The following is an 18,353-nucleotide window of genomic DNA, read 5'->3' as shown; positions in this document are numbered from 1 at the left end:
CTATCTTAATATAGACCAGGGGTCAGCAACCTTTCTGACATGGAGTAACATTGTTTTATTTTCCTAGTTAATGGCTATGCCGACGTCAAGTTCCAGTTCCAGTTCTCCCTATGGACAGTCCGCCCCAGTGTAGAGATACTGATTTAAGAGCATTTGGAGTGGTCTCTTAAATTTTCCAGAGCTGTATATATATGTGCATGTATGTGATTTTTCCGAAATTTGGGTCCACTTGTGAAAATGTTTCTATTTTGTATTTTTCTAATTTTATCGTTTTTTTAAATTTGTTTTATTACAAATGATATCAGCATAACAGTTTGAGTGAAAACACGATGATTATGATATAATTATGATTGTGCATGTGAATTTTCACAGAGCATCTTAAATGCTTTAATGAAAGAAAACCTGTCCTTTTGTAGACTACTAAATGAGTAACAGTTAATGTCACAAATTTGCTTATTTGATTACTGAATTTTGTGCAATCTTAAATATTTCTTATATTATGTCATACTACATTTTCAAAATCACACAGAGGGGTCATTACTAGCACGCAGTCAGCAGCAAGAGAGGAGCAGGCTATTTTACTTGTATGAAGTTTTTCGCACAATCTACATCTTGATGTAATCCTTCCTTACGATCACGCAGCGTGTTTTCGTCAGCTGAATCGGAGACTAAACACTATTAAAGTGCGAAGAGACTCGTGTTGCGTGCAAGCCATTCACACATCACAAGCCGATCAACTATTTAGCCATTTTCGGTGAATCACACCTACAAAATCCTAAAACTTTATTTCCAGGTTTAATTTATATTTTGATTAGACTCAGATTTGTATGTTTTCTCTTTTAATCTTTTAATGTAATTTTGAGTGTGACTGGTTAAAAGAGGGTGTACCTGTTGCTGGGTTGGAAATCTCAAGGATTCATAGTGGTGTTTTTATTATTACATCACGTGTTGTTCTGAAAGCCTTAAGAAACGAATGAAACACGGAATGTAGGCTGTCATCTGTATGAATGTATGCGAAGCCTAACCGAACTCGCGTGATTAAGCGAACGTGAAGCGCTGCCGGCTGGTGATGTGTGAATGGCTTGCACGTGCTGCACGAGTCTGTTGGGTACACTGCAGTCTCATCACATTTTGACTTTTTGTTTAGTCTCCCATTCAGCTCATGAAAACATTTTTTGTGATCATGAGGAAGGATTACATCAAGATGTAGATTGGAATGCAGGTGCGGAATTTCATCTAAATAAAATAGTCTACTCCTCTCTCGCTGTTGCAGGCGTGCCAGTGATTACCCCTCTGCGTGCCAGCATTGGTGCCAAAGGTTGCCGACCCCTGATATAGAGAATATATTGTTAGCCTAAATTTGTTTTAAAGTCTTATTTAAAAAAGCTTTTTTTTCATCAGCAAAAAAATTTGGCAAATTTATATTACTGGGAAGAGGAAAATTCCCCATCCAATTCATGCCAGGGCGCCACCGGTCTGACTAACCCCCCCCATCTCTGGAGGGGAGACGCTGCCCTTCTGGCCGTTCTGTCAGCCAGTGGTCCACACCACCTACTGTGAACCTGGGGGAGAGATGAGGGGAGGTGTGAGGAGAGGGAAAGGGTGAGCGGAGACACAGAGAGAGAGAGAGAGAGAGAGGAGAAAGAGAGAGAACTTGCTCGCCAGCTTTTGTTGCCCGGTCCTCAACCACTCCTCCACCCTTCTGGCGGACGCCAGCTCACTCCCCCCCGGCGGTCGGCAGCAAGTCCTCTGGCCCCAGGCTGACGGAACTGCTCCTCCCCTTCTTTGGCAGACGGCAGCGTTTCCTCTGGCTCTCGGCGGCCGGCAGTGACCCCTCTGTCCCCAGGCAAATAGCAGAGGTGAAGACTCCATGACAGCACATCCCTCCTCCCTCCTGGGTTTTGGCACCACTGTAACAGTATAAGGATGGGCAAGGAGGAGGCGGGAACCGGCTGAATAGTCAACGTAAAGTTTAATGGTGTAAATGAACTTAAAACAGTATATCAAGAAGTAAATTAGAATTAATATAAACAAAATACATACGTCTCTCTCTCTCCAGTGGTAGCATGCATGCCATAGGTTGCCGACCCGTTATATACCATCATACTGGCAAGCCATACTGTATGCTTTGGGCTAGGACTGGGTAAACATACTGTTGTTGTTTTGTTTTGTTTTTTTTTACCTTTTACTTAATCATTCTTAAAATCCCAAGATTGATCTTTAACTTATACTTTAAAGTTTACTTCAACAACCATAACATTGTGTTGCAAAACAAATACATTGCAATTGAACTGCATAGTTTGGGACCTGTATTAATATTTTCCTAATGTACCAAATTAGAAAGTTTCCTTTATAATTGATGGAATTTATTTCATATCTAAGCAATATGGACATTATAACTGAAATATAGGCTATCCAAATGTATCACAATCGAATTATATTGTCTTGGAATAGGAATCCAATCGAGAGCTTGTGAATCAGAATTAAATAAAATCGGGAAATCTGTATAAATACCCAGCCCTAAATGTTTGTTTGGTGTTTTTGCTATGATTTCATCCCATCATCTCCCTAAAAATGATCTACTTTTTCAAAACAACAGTATCTTTGTTTTTTTTTTTTTTGGTGTTTCAAAATGCTGCATTTAAATATCATCATGTTTTAAATCCTCCATCAGGTTTGAGTGTATTTCCGCTGTTGCTTTAAACCTAGCTGCACCTCTTCCAAATGTTGGTTGTGTAACTGTTCTTACGTGTGGATTGGCACATTAAACTGCTCCTGCCGAAGCATTAGTGGTCCAGTCTAGTGGATTTATGTCACTAAATGCACTGACATGATTTTAATCTGACTATAGAGCACCATAAAGAACACGTTTAGACCTGCAAAGCTTTGATCATTTGCTTTAGTGGAGTGTCAGAGTTGAAACCGCTTGAAGGCCAATAAAATGCTCTTTGTTGTAAAGTGGCTTTGTCATTGCATGTAGTGGGTGTTGATTGCAGCGGCAAAGGCTGAAATCGATTGATTGAGGTCATGTTTTAGCTCTGCTGTGCTGTCACATAGTGGCTTATTGACGGTCCTTACAGTCAAGTGCAAAGTTATCAGCCATCTCTTCACAGCTGTTCTCATCCTTGAATGGACCAGTAAGAAACAGATTATTTCTGGAGGGTTTGTGGTGCCTAGACTGTAGTTCAGCAATAGTGTAAGAGAGGCTGTGCTCCATTTAAGATACAGTGCATCCGGAAAGTATTCACAGCGCTTCACTTTTTCCACATTTTGTTATGTTACAGCCTTATTCCAAAATGGATTAAATTCATTATTTTCCTCAAAATTCTACAAACAATACCTCATAATGACAATGTGAAATAAGTTTGTTTAAAATCTTTGCAAATTTATTAAAAATAAAAAATGAAAAAAAATCACATGTACATAAGTATTCACAGCCTTTGCTCAATACTTTGTTGAAGCACCTTTGGCACCAATTACAGCCTCAAGTCTTTTTGAGTATGATGCTACAAGCTTGGCACACCTATTTTTGGGCAGTTTCTCCCATTCTTCTTTGCAGGACCTCTCAAGCTCCATCAGGTTGGATGGGGAGCGTCGGTGCACAGCCATTTTCAGATCTCTCCAGAGATGTTCAATAGGGTTCAAGTCTGGGCTCTGGCTGGGCCACTCAGTGACATTCACAGAGTTGTCCCGGAGCCACTCCTTTGTTATCTTGGCTGTGTGCTTAGGATCGTTGTCCTGTTGGTAGATGAACCTTCGCCTCAGTCTGAGGTCCAGAGCGCTCTGGAGCAGGTTTTCATCAAGGATGTCTCTGTACATTGCTGCATTCATCTTTCCTTCGATCTTGACTAGTCTCCCAGTTCCTGCTGCTGAAAAACATCCCCACAGCATGATGCTGCCACCACCATGCTTCACTGTAGGGATGGTATTGGCCAGGTGATGAGCGGTGCCTGGTTTCCTCCAGACACGACACTTGCCATTCGGGCCAAAGAGTTCAATCTTTGTTTCTCATGGTCTGAGAGTCCTTCAGGTGCCTTTTGGCAAACTCCAGGTGGGCTGTCATGTGCCTTTTACCGAGAAGTGGCTTCCGTCTGGCCACTCTACCATACAGGCCTGATTGGTGGAGTGCTGCAGAGATGGTTGTTCTTCTGGAAGTTTCTCCTCTCTCCACAGAGAAATGCTGGAGCTCTGTCAGAGTGACCATCGGGTTCTTGGTCACCTCCCTGACTAAGGCCCTTCTCCCACGATCGCTCAGTTTGGCCAGGCGGCCAGCTCTAGGAAGAGTCCTGGTGGTTCCAAACTTCTTCCATTTATGGATGATGGAGGCCACTATGCTCATTGGGACCTTCAATGCTGCAGAAATTTTTCTGTACCCTTCCCCAGATCTGTGCCTCGATACAATCCTGTCTCAGAGGTCTACAGGCAATTCCTTGGACTTCATGGCTTGGTTTTGCTCTGACATGCACTGTTAACTGTGGGACCTTATATAGACAGGTGTGTGCCTTTCCAAATCATGTCCAATCAACTGAATTTACCACAGGTGGACTCCAGTCAAGTTGTAGAAACATCTCAAGGATGATCAGTGGAAACAGGATGCACCTGAGCTCAATTTTGAGTGTCATGGCAAAGGCTGTGAATACTTATGTACATGCGATTTCATTTATTTTTTTTTTTTAATAAATTTGCAAAGATTTCATACAAACTTCTTTCACGTTGTCATTATGGGGTATTGTTTGTGGAATTTTGAGGAAAATAATGAATTTAATCCATTTTGGAATAAGGCTGTAACAAAACAAAATGTGGAAAAAGTGAAGCGCTGTGAATACTTTCCGGATGCACTGTATGCAGGACTATACCATTCATTACTATTAAAACACTGCTTGCACATGGAAGATGCATTGGTTAGTTCTCAGTGTGTTTGCCAGTCTTAACATCACTAATGTGTATGCATATTTCACTATATATGCCACTTTGTGCTATTTTTGTATTTTTTTTAAAGGTGCTCCATAAAGTTTAAAAGTGGGGCAGAGTCCTTGGTTAAATGTAGCAGATCTCAGTGGGAATATTTGCATGAGGGCTAATAGTTTTATCTATAATTGTATGCTAAGCTCTGTGTTTGGACCCATTCTTTCAGGAAGAAATCACAGAAATGGGATGAAATGAACATTTTGGCCACATATCATCCAGCAGATAAGGACTATGGGTTAATGAAGATTGATGAACCCAGCACACCATACCACAGGTGAGCAGCACATGGTAAACTGAACATCTATAGAAGTAGTCAACCTTCTGTAAATGTCCACGTGTGATTTCTGAGCTAAGTCTTTAGCTATCAGCATCATAGGTCACAGAATACTGTATATTCATGACTATAACACCATGTTATAACCAGGTTTGATGTAACAAGTTCCAGCAACAAGTAAGTTGTCCGCACTAAAAGCAACACAACCACGGCCAATCAGAACTGGGCTTGTGCGGTATCAGATTTTTATATTGTGATAATTGCTGTCATTTTTTATTGCAGTATACTATATAATCGCAGAATTATAGTACATGACAAAACAGGTTTATAAACAACCTTTATTGTTCATATTAAAGGGATAGTTCACCCAAAAATGAAAATTCTGTCATTTAATCACCCTCATGCCATCCCAGATGTGTGACTTTCTTTCTTCTGCAGAACACAAATTAAGATTTTTAGAAGAATATTTCAGCTCTGTAGGTCCATACAATGCAAGTCAACAGGGTTCCAAAACTTTAAAGCTCCAAAAAGAACATAAAGGAAACATAAATGTAATCCATACTACCTGAGTGGTTCAATTAATGTCTTCTGAAGCGATACAAAAAGTATGTGAGAGAAACAGATCAATATTTAAAACTTTTTAATTATTAATCTCCGTTTATGGACCAAGCTCCTACGCTCGTTCACAATAGGGCACTCTAGTGCCACGTAAGCGCGTTGGCATGTTCATGCGAGAATTGACTTTGAGTGTGCGAAAAAAAATTAAAGAAAAGACACACAAATGCAAATCTAAAGCAAAACCAACAAAGCTTCTGTGCAGCATTCATCCTCAGTGCTTCTGTATTTTTTTGAACACTTGCCAAGTTCTCTCATAAACATGTCAACGCGTAATTGCACCCATTAAACCCATGTACATTTTAAGCCACTTTAAGCCCACAAAGGAAGCCTAATTTCTTTTTGCTTTTTTAGGTTTAAATAAGTCTATTTGTTACTTGGTGTTATTTTCATTGCAAGCCGATCAGATGAGCCCAAATTTAGTAAGTACTCCCTAGAAAAAACATAAGAACTGGCAGAAGAACTTTGGTGTGAAGAGACCCTGCAAAGGAACACATTTCATCTATTTCCAATCAGTTATTTGGTAATTGTGAATAGTTGATGTAAATTTAAGAGATTAATGGGTTGATCTATGCATGTAATGAAAGATCAGTCTGATTACCCTTTATATTGAACTGGAAAGATTAGTTATTTGATCTAGCAAACACACCACATGGCCTGGTCAGTGGATGAGCTTCATAATGTGGTGTACTGCCAAAGCATCAAGCATGTTAACTCTGCTAACTTTACCGTTTTAGTTGTATTTCATAACATATAACTCAATTGTTTTTGTCATGTAGTGTTTTGGTAAATTAGCATTCATTTCAGGTGGGCTTAAATGGTACGGTGGTACAAAAAAGCTTTGCAAGAGGGTTTTGAATGAGAATAGCAAATTATTTTTGTACACGAGCAAATTATTATGTTTTACTTAAGTGAATATATTTTAAATCTAGAAATATTTTTTCTTACCATTTTGCATGTAGTAAGTAATATTACCTCTTTTTAGCCACAAATCACTGCTGTGCCATTTAAGCCCACATAAGTTTATTTCAATGGGGAATTTCATCCTTTTAAATTTTCACTATACTTTTACAAATAGCTGATTCATAAAAATAATATTTGCATTCCATATTCTTTCTTTATCTATAGTCTGCTGTTAGACTGAGCTCAATATGCATTAACTTTATTATAAAACGGATAAATTCTGACCACAAATTCTGATTGGATTGGAAGCTGTTGTGAAATGACAATAAATGCTCACCTGGAATAGCACATTCTGTATGAATGGATGAATTCTTTATTAAGACTATTATTAAGGAATATTCTGAGTTCAATACAAGTTAAGCTCAATAGGCATTATGTTGATTACCACAAAAATGTATTTAATCTCATTCCTACTTTTCTTAAAAAAAAAAAAAAAAAGCAAAGATCTTGGTTCCAGTGTTCCACTTACAATGGAAGTGACTGGGGGTTTCAATTCTGTTTCAAAAGTATAGCCACAAGACATAATCAATATGTGTGTTAATATGATTTTAGTGTGATAACATCACTTACTAACTGCATCTGTGTAAAGTTATAGCCAGTTTTACAACTTCGTTACCATGACAATGTCATGTCAACAAACCCTAAAATTACAATTTAAACAACTTTAAAGTTCAATTAATACATGAGTTTCAACAGAAGAATTAATGGAAGTGCTTTTATAAAATTATAAGCTTCACATTTCTGCCTTTAAACCCTCCAAAAATTGACCCCATTCACTTCCATTGTAAGTGCCTCACTGTTACATCGATTTTTGCTTAATTAAAGGAGGAAAAGGAAGAAAAGGAGGGATGAGTCGAAATAATTTTTGTGGTAATCAACATTATGCCACAAATGCTTTAGATTGAGCTTAACTTGTACTGAACCCAGAACATTCCTTTAACGGGTACACTTAACTTAGATTAAATTACATTCAGCTCTTGAAACGGTTAACCTAGTGGGTTATTCTTCTGAAACCTGTCAAGAAAAATGCCCTTTTCCTATTTTACTCCAAAATCAAAAGAAACAAATAAGACATTATATTTTGCATACAGAAAATTAAGCCTATTTTTAGGCTTTTTTTTTTTTTCACATTGTGACATTATTTTCATGACAGTTACACACATTTAACCCTCCATTCTCATAACCGCAATGCAAAAAATATTATTATTATATTTTCATTACCACAATGTGATGTATTATTTCAATTGTAAAGCCATAATTTATAGTATTCTCTTATTACTGCCTTTCATTTTCACTGATTTTATATAAATAAAAAAAAATCATTATGCAACAGCATCTTTTTTTACTGTAATATATTAATGAAATGACTGTCTTGCTGTAATGAGAATCATCGTTGTTTTGTGAGAATCCCCCAATAGTCATTCAAGAGTGTACCATGAAGAATACTGATTGTTCTGATCTGATCTCCTGCTGAGGCTGTATGGATTGGGAATAGGGCTAGTTGAAACCGTTACTCTACTCTCTGGATATGTTACTGCCCTGTCTGCAAAATACAAGAGATGTACTCTGAGGCTGCAACTCATTATGACAAAGCAAACTTGCAGAAAAGGTCACACTGTCTTTCTGCTATCGGGTTGTCGGCCAAAACTCTTCTGTTCCTCTTAGGATGGTTAGCGATGACGAGGACGAGGGGGCGCTCAGCGACTCGGATGGGAATACAGTACTTCCCGGAGATGACCTCGCAAAGAAGTAAGTGATGTCTGTGAGGAGTTTATGGCAGTGCATCATTGCTATCACTGATATGTGCATAAGAGCTACAACAACATCCAAACTTCAGAGACAACTAGTCAAAATACTTCTGTTTGGTTCTAAATTAAATTAAAACTATTCTTTAGAAATTCAATACAAAATGTGAATTTCAGAATTTTTTTGTATTTTATTAGTCACCTTTTTGCTTTAGTGTCAGCATACACTCCAGCAAGCATTGACTTTACAAGGAAAACATGGTGATCCATTTTATCCAGCATGATTTGAGAATGATTCAAAGAGCATCTTGTGAAATTTAACTTTTGTACATAGGTGTTAACATAGTCAGTGTCACACAATTTGCTTACAATGATGACTTAGAAATAGTGCAGAATCATCTATATTCTTCTTCATTTAATTTTAAGTTCTAACTTTTCTTATGTTTTACCTGTTTTTCTTTTTTTTTTTTTCAAAACTTTATTTCCACATTTACATTTAAATAAATCCCACATTTTCAATGTGGACTCTTGGACTTTTTGACCCCACTTTATAAAGACATACAAAAAGCTAGTTTGAATTTCAGTTATATTTTCACAACTATTTTATTTAGTCATTTTAAGATTTAGCTGTCAGAGAACATGATATGCCTGGTTTTCATTGTCATGTTGTCAAGACACTCTAGCACAGGGCTGTACTACAATACACCTACCCATTTCAATTGAGCACTAATCTGAATAGTCTATTAGAAGAACACATCCCACTATGGTGTGTCTTTGAATCTCACAGATATGTCGAATCCAGTGTTTCTGAGGGACTACAGTAATAATTGTGGGTGCAAACAGAATAATATCTTTTTATTGATCACATCAGTTTCTGCCGCAATTTTTGTAATCCGCTGTAATGCGTGACCATCGCAAAGCATAGACGATCAAAAATCAAATCACTTTTATTGTCACACAACCATATACACAAGTGCAATAGTGTGTGAAATTCTTGGGTGCAGTTCCGAGCAACATAGCAGTCATGACAGTGATGAAACATATACCAATTTACAATAACATCAAAATTACAGAACACAATTTAAAATCTAATATACACATAATAACACACAACACAATATACAAATAATAACATACAATGTACAGTATACAATACACACAATATACAATACACATTATACAATAAAAATAGTATATATAAAATATACAGTAGGTTGTATTGTACTGTATTGACATTCAGGCTGTCGGTTGATAGTCAGTTGCCAATGTGTTGTTAAGAGAGAATATAATTTATGACAGTCTGGTGTGAGATATAAGAGTAATAAAGTGCAGTGCTGATGTATTTTGATCGTGAGAGATCAAAAGTTCAGAAGTCTGATTGCTTAGAGGAAGAAGCTGTCATGAAGTCGGCTGGTGCGGGTTCTGATGCTGCGATACCGCCTGCCTGATGGTAGCAGTGAGAACAGCCCATGGCTCAGGTGGCTGGAGTCTCTGATGATCCTCCGAGCTTTTTTCACACACCGCCTGGTGTATATGTCCTAGAGGGAGGGAAGCTCACCTCCGATGATGTGTCTGGCAGTTCGCACCACCCTTTGCAGGGCTTTGTGGTTGTGGGCTGTGCTATTGCCGTACCAAGCGGAGATGCAGCCAGTCAGGATGCTCTCTACAGTGCTGGTGTAGAACTGTGTGAGGATGTGGCGGTTCATTCCAAACTTCCTCAGCTGTCTCAGGAAGAAGAGGCGCTGATGAGCCTTCTTCACAACGGCCTCAGTGAGGACCGACTATGTGAGTTCCTCAGTGATGTGGACACCCAAGAACAGAAACATCAACAGACGTTACAGTATATTCCTGGAAAGGACTATAATTCTATTTAGTTTTAACACCTCACATTTTATTAAAATAGGTAAACTTGTCATTTTGCCCTTTGCACAAAGAAAAGTAAAAAAAAAAAAAAAAAAATGCAGACGTCTGATTGGTCCATCTTATCACTGATCTACAAAGGCCCCTAGCTTACCTCTTCAACTTACCTCTTCAAGTCACACAATGTTGAATGCAACATGCTGCTTTAAAAACGGTATAAAACACAGGGCACACTGTACTTGTGTAACATTGTTGAATGCAAACACAAACAACAAAAGTCTGATTGAGACTGATTTATTAGATACATAAAGAGGAGGAACCCATACACAAGATCCCACAGTTGAACCAATTTAGTGTTCCAGTAGTATCATCATCAATATCTTAACAGACAGCATTTGAAAAAAATGATTGAGCGGCGGTTTGTGTGAACTGAAAATAATGACAAGCACATAATCTCTCCGTGTAAGCAGATTTAAATCTTTTTAGTTTGATTGTGTCAACATTTGAACTGTGTAAGGGGACAGTTTTTGACTAATATTTATGTAGATAAATAACTATAATCACCGTGATTTTTACAATCTTGGAAGCTAGTCTGGTATAAATTGGGTGTACAACACACTCTGCACTGACTTCTTAATGTTGTGATGATGTCACAGCCAGCCTGTTTGAGGGCCCCCCACTTCAAAACTGGTTCTGGTGCAGTAACAGCTGCACACATGTAAATTTAGTATCACTCTTGTGTTTTAAGGAATGTGCTTTGTGCAATTAAAAAAAGTACTCAAAATAATGTTTTAATTATCATTTTTAAATTAATAGGTTTCCAGCATTAGTAACCTCTTGTTATAAGACAAACAAATAAAGAGTTTGTTCTCAGTTAATATGATAACAGTATGTTGAAATGCAAATTAAATATGCACTCTTAAAAGTTCTCAGAACAGACATGGCATAATTTAAAATATAGAGTATACTGTGTGTGTGTGTGTGTGTGTGTGTGTGTGTGTGTGTGTGTGTGTGTGTGTATATATATATATATATATATATATATATATATATATATATATATATATAGGAAAATATTAGTCCTATTACAATTTTTTTTTATTTTTATTTTTTTTTATTTTTTTTTTGTGCTTGAACATTTTTATTATAATTGCTTTTAATACTATTCAAACAAGTTGTAGAATCATAAAACAAGTTGTAGATGGAAACAAGCACCAAACCAGTGTACTTTCTTAAAGTACACTATATTTGAACTTAATGTATACTTACGCTTATGCATTTGTAAAAGCTATACTACTTTACCACTTCATGTGTAGTGATCAAATTTTCTTTGTGTGCATTTGAAGAAAACATAAAATAAGTGCAATTACATAGTATTTTCAATAAATACATAGATATGTTAATGTATTTGTAGTATACTATACTACTTTACCACTTCATGTGTAGTGATCAAATGATATACTTATCATGAAATAAATGCATTTTAAATACAATTTGGTATATTACTTTTTCACTAGGGTGGTCTATTCATTTTATTGTTTTAGCCTTGTCCCAAATTTTCAATATTAATCTATAAAAATCCATTATAAAAATACTAACCATTACATGTTTAAAACTATGATCATCTAAATAGAGAAAGGAAAATAAACCATTTTAATAATTATTGTGTGAAGCTGAATTGTCCAGAGGTTTATATAATATTGTTCCCATCCCGAACCTCTGAGTAATATAAAACTGCTCTGCTTTGGTCTGTCTTGCGTTTCCTTGCTTTCTTAGTCTGTATCTTTGCACTCTCTTTTGTCATCCTCCTCCTTCAGTCTTTGTTTCATCACTCAATCTTGTGTTTCCCTCTGGCTTGTGTATTTTATGCTCCCTTTCCAGCAGTCATTGTGTGTGTGTGTGTCTGATTACTCCTGAGAGATGCTTTCCTTACAGATCCTCTTATGTTAGCTACCAAGATAATTTTTGGTGTTCTCAAAATATTCTCTCTTTAGCAATCAAACTTCTTTCATACATTATATGAGAAATTACCTCAAGAAGCAACACTGAGTTTTGTTTTAACTAGGGTTGCCAAAGTTAACCCATTGTGAGATTAATCAACATTTAATAGGGATGAGCCGATATGGACTTTGTGGGCCGATAATTCTGTTCATTGTGGCTAATACCAATAACAGATAATTCACAGCTCATCATGGCTGATACCAATAACTAGTTGTCACGATACCAAAATTTCAGTAGTCGGTACTGATACCAGTGAAATTTTAACGGTTCTCAATACCAATTTTGATACCACAGCAAAAAATTTGCTAATATGGTAAAGTGCTATTGAACACACTTCTTTAGCCTATTTGAAGTTAAATTTCAATAGAAGTAATACATTAAAAGATATGCATGCTTCCTTCGTGTTTCTCAATTAAGCATGCATTGCTTAAGTGTTTTTAAGCAGGGCCCTACTGAAATCAGTTTTTTACCAAATCCTTTTGTCCACGCCCCAGAATTTCATGTTTTAAAGTTTAATTTAATCATCAACATGGTGTCTAATCAAATAAATTCTTAAAATTTTTAACAAGTAAAACAGTTACTTTTAAACACACCATTGCATTTTTAACAAACTTTTATTCAGTACAAAAGCACTCTTGCTTTTGAAATAGTGCTTAATTTGTATTATTATTGTTATTAATAATAATATTACAACAGTGAACATTACATTTTACTACACAGTTGTAATATATTTATATTGCAGTTTCTTCAATTTCAGGCATGCAGCTTTTATTTTGACGTGGTTTGACGGAAGCTTCACTTGTCCAGATAAACAGTTTGCTACATGGCCCAGTGTGATCGTAAAAGCACAAATACTGTGATTTTAATTATATAAATATATAGTCTTCATGTAATACGCACATCACAGTGGATAAGTGCTCTGCTTTTTGATCTCATACAATGTGAATGATTCTCAATGTCTGTTGAGTTTCCAGTGTATGAGCGGTCAGTTTCACACATTCACTTAAAGCACGCAGCTCAAATGCAGACTAAGATTTTAGTCTTTCGTGGTTTAATAATCACACTAGGACATATCACGATTTTAATTTGATTAACTGTCTATTTCAGCATAAAAGTAGCAGCAGTCATGTGTCGGACAGTCAGCGTGCAGGTACTGGATTGAGTCGGTACTCTGTACTACCGATACTGCAGAAACACTGGTGTTGTGACTGATCTTTTTATTTTAGTGCCAACTTTGACAACACTTCCAATAACTGATCCATTCACTGCTCAGTGTGGCTGATACAAATAACCGATAATTCACAGCTCATTGTGGCTGATACAGATATCAGCAATTTACAGCTAATCATGTCTGTCCTGATACTGATAACAGATAATTCACAGCTCCTTGTGGCTGATACAATAACCGATAGTTCACAGCTAATTGTGGCTGATACTGAAAAACAATAATTCACAGCTCCTTGTGGCTGATTCCGATAACCGATAATTCACAACTCCTTGTGGACGATACTGATAATCAATAATTTTACGTTTTGCTTTTTAACCCTGGAGCAGTTAACTAATTAGTAAGGAAATCATCGACAACGAATTTCATTATCGATTGGTTGGATATATGCAGTGAGCATGGAGAAGCTCTGTCAGTGATGTCACTTTACAGCCCAGTGAAAATGTGTTGCATGATGAAACTCATTTGAAAAACAACTTGACAACAGTTGTCCAGCGCACAGGGGCACTTTATAAACACTTTAGAGAAGATCATAATAAGCATACGGTTTAATATGGAGCAGTTGCTGCATCAGGTGCGTTGAAAGAGTGATTGTGCCGTTTAATGCATTTAAGAGTTGTTTCTCTCCAGCACATGACTTACATTTCACTGCTATTTTCTGTTTTATAATATATACATGTTATGAATTCAAAATCGGGCACGTATTTTGCAAAACTGCTTGTTTTTTACCACATGCGAGTCTCCGTTAAACTTAACTGGGCAAGCGAGTGCGTGCATCCATGTCAATCAAACCGATCGCAATGGAGAAATGGAGCGCAATCACTTTGATTAAACTCATGCAACATCATACCGCGCTTTCAGTTTCAATGTAATCAGTTGTGCAGCTCTCATGGATGTCACGCTGATGTCTCAGTTCAAAGTGTGCTGTTTAAAGTGTTTTAGATTGTTTCGCAGCATGTCAGTGCATGTAATACAGTGAGCATCGGGATGAGACTTTTCAGTGCGAGAGTGAATTCGCACTGTGTTGACAGATGATTGTACTATATTAAACTGTATGTAATGCTGAATATAATGTATAATAATGCTAAGGGTCCTTATATTTAATCGTCCTGATAATGCCACATGTAATGTCTGATTTCACTAGTAAATTTATACCATGGCAAACATTATTTTACTGGATATTGAAAAGAATAATTTAGAAAAATTTAATCATAAACAATACCATTTTAAAACCTACAATATTAATTTAAAATACTTAATGTAATTTTACATGTAATCAGTGACAGTGTACAAGTATATGTATCCAAAATAATTATGATTTTTTTTTTTTCAGCTGAGCAGAATTATAAATATTTCTATTCTGGGGTCACCATTGCCCTCTGCTGGGCTGTTTTTTTTTTGTTTTGTTTTGTTAGTCTTTTTTTTGTCCCACTCCATCCCTGATGGATCATTTTACTCTTTAATGTTCTACAAAGTTTTACAAGTAACGAAAGGAACTGTTTTGCGTATGTACTGAAAGTAATAATAATAATAAATTAAATCTTTTCATGATTCACGCTTTGTTCAAAGTTTTGTGATAGTAAAGAATACTGAATTCAGTAATGTAAAGCTCACTAGGTTTTGGAACTTTTGGAGTTTATAACGATTACATTCTGTATGTCAGGCTGGCAGCAGCGGTGGAGGGCGCTGAATCTCGCTTCATGAGGGAACCAGAAGAGGAGAGCAGTGAGGAAGAGGAGGAAGAATTGAGTCCAGAGGAGCAAGGTGACGTGTCTTTCTCGCGCCCTCAGCTTCACCTCTGTGTTTACTCTCACACTAATGTACATTAACACATGTCATTGCACCATCAGCGTGTGACTGTTCGGCTTAAATTCTGAAACACACGCTGATCCTTAATTGAATACTGTACTTCAGAAATATCTATACAGCAAAGGATGTTTCTCCCATGATTCAGTGGTGTAGTATGTTTTTCTCATTTTGTCAGTGGACATAAATTGTTGGATTCTTGCGTTTAGAGTTGTTTGTGTCCTGTCTGTCCTCAGCCAGAAAGAAGCAGTTTCAGATGATGAGGAAGATGCATTATAATGAAGGTCTTAACATCAAACTCGCCCGACAACTTATCGCCAGTGAGCTAGAGGCGGAGGAGCAGGAGGATAAGGATGAAGAGATGAAGGACGACACAGAGACAGAGGATATCACTTTTGACCCCCCACAAGATGGTAAATAAGGATGACATTTAAATATTCACCTCTTGACACATCTGTAGTAAATGACTAAAGATTTCATCATAAGGTTTTTATTTTCAGAAAACCGTAGCAACCACATAGCAATGCACTAAATACCATCCTCTGATAAAATACCACCAGAAGGACCATATCAACCACTAGAAACCACCCAAAGCACCCTAGTAGCGGCATAGTAACATGCTAAAAACTCCTCAGAACACCTAAGCAACTGAATAGCAATGGTCAAGCAACCAGATGTCAAACGAGATATCGAATTTTCCGATTGTATAAATGGGCACTAGTACAATTTAGTACCATTCAGAACGCCATAGCAACCACCTAGAAACCACACAGAAAACCCTAGTTACCTTATAGTATTACTCTACGTAACACCCAAACAGCCACTCTAAATTATGGCGCCTTTATTCTTCTAGCAAAATCAAAGGAAGAATAGGTATGATGTAATTTCAAACAAAATCTGGCAAAAAAAGAAGGAATTTTTGAGCACAGACTTTCAGGAAAATTTCGTACCTGCTGTTAGAACACCTTCATACTGTCATTGATCCACGTGATCAGCGGGTGTGTCCCGGTGCTCCACCTATTTTGACGCAACATCTTTTTTCGGTTCATTTCTTCAGTCATTTGAGATTAGTCAACATGAACACACTGGAGTGTAGAGTTGCCGAGCTGGTACAGTCTACATTTGTTTGATCGTTTGATAAGCCTTGATAAGCCTCTCATCATTATTCCTTTTCATATTTTGCCCTTTGACACCCCCTTACCTGTCTGCCACCCTTTTATACACCAATCTTTAATGTATTTCTTTAAAAAAACAAATATAATGATCTTATGTGGATTTTTTTTCACAAAGTGTATCATAAAATACAATAACAAATGGTAACCACTGCATATTAAGGCATTTTCCTTTTGATTTGTAACTAGTAGCACCTAATAAGCAAAAAATAAAATAATATCTAGAGCAATTAGTTTTTCCAAAAAATTGGTGTCCACATATGTGGACTGCAGGAATATGTTGTAAAATGAAGTAATACCAAGCTATAAAAAGTCAGATTGTTTTTCATCAAATAGTTTATAATGTTTCCAGGAGTGTTGATTATTCATGTTTTTGATACTTTATAGACATTACTGCTGATTTTCTATAAAGCTGATTAAATAATGCTGATTAAAATAATGGCCAGCATCATCAAATCACTGCCAACCATGTTAAAATAAAATTTTAAATAAATTAAATATAATTAAAATTCTGAATTTATGTACTGATTATCATTGTCCCATGTCTGCCAAACATGTTGAACATCATCTGCTGCCTGAAACTGAACTTTTGGTTGGATTTTAGGAGTGAATGCACTTAGCTGCATATATTACTTGCTCTCTTGCTCCCTATTTAAAAAATGACTTAACCTCCAGTGTGCTGTCTGTCTGCACTGGTCTCAGAACAGTTAAATGCACTTTATTTTCATCCTAACTCCATATAAAGCCTCTGAAAGCAAATGTTTTCAGCTTTTACATGAATACATTTATGCACAGTAAATACAGTATATAGGAATGCATTTAGTAAGGGATAATGTACAGTCAGTCAGTTATCGCACAATAAACCCAGACAAGGTGATAAGGACCCTGGTGCAAAGCGAAGGGGTCTTGTATCACCCTAAAGGGGATTATTTTGCGATAACCGACTGACTGTTCATTATCCCGCTTATTACATGGTTAATAACCAAATAAATAAACACATGGACATAACAGATTTGCGCTGAAATTATTTAATTTGAGAAAGAAATCACTGAACAGCTGCAATCAACCTCCGGTTTGTGTCGAAGTTCTGTTGATGTTTATTTTGTGAAAATGTCCGTCTGACTCCTCAATCAGCCTATTACAAGACTACTTGCCAAATAAATGAATAAATGGATATGAAACACTGATTTATGCTGAAATTGTGTAATTATGCAAGAAGAAATAAATCACTGAACCTCCGGTTTGCATCAAAGTTCTGTTGGTTTTTACCTTGTAAAAATGACCATCTGACTGCTCAATATTCAGCCTATTACAAGACTACTTGCCAAATAAATAAATGCACATGAAACATTGATTTGAGTTAAATTATTTGATTAGCTTACTTGTAGAGATCGCACAGTGATCTGAGAAGTAGGAGAGATGGCTCGCAGAACCCGGATGAGTTGTCTGATATGTCTAAATCCCCGGATGTGCGGTTGTTACAGAGCAATATCTGACCACTGGATGGCACCATTGACCAATCAGAATCGAGGATTCTAGAGAGCCGTGTAATAACTAATATTAATGAATAGAACCATATTGTACAGTGATAACAAAATAAAATATAACAATTTATATTAAAATGAAGCGAAATGACCCACAGATGTGTTAATGTTGAAAAATATTCAAAATAACTAGCATGTTTTTTTCAACTTTTGATGGAAAATGGTCCCAATTTCCACACA

General features: G+C 36.7%; 1 protein-coding gene across 1 annotated transcript in view; it reads left to right on the top strand.

Moving 5' to 3' along the window:
- LOC127438733 (protein phosphatase inhibitor 2-like) overlaps positions 1-18,353 on the top strand; it is a 29,920-nt gene that overhangs the window by 8,199 nt on the left and 3,368 nt on the right. The window contains exons 2-5 of the mRNA XM_051694557.1: positions 5,135-5,242; positions 8,486-8,569; positions 15,315-15,415; positions 15,694-15,870. Coding sequence (XP_051550517.1) covers positions 5,135-5,242; positions 8,486-8,569; positions 15,315-15,415; positions 15,694-15,870 — 470 coding nt within the window. The remainder of the gene's footprint in view (positions 1-5,134; positions 5,243-8,485; positions 8,570-15,314; positions 15,416-15,693; positions 15,871-18,353) is intronic.

Source organism: Myxocyprinus asiaticus, chromosome 50, assembly GCF_019703515.2.
Source record: "Myxocyprinus asiaticus isolate MX2 ecotype Aquarium Trade chromosome 50, UBuf_Myxa_2, whole genome shotgun sequence".
Lineage (NCBI taxonomy): Eukaryota > Metazoa > Chordata > Actinopteri > Cypriniformes > Catostomidae > Myxocyprinus > Myxocyprinus asiaticus.
Note: the sequence above shows the minus strand (reverse complement) of the source record. Positions and strands in the feature narration are given on the sequence as shown.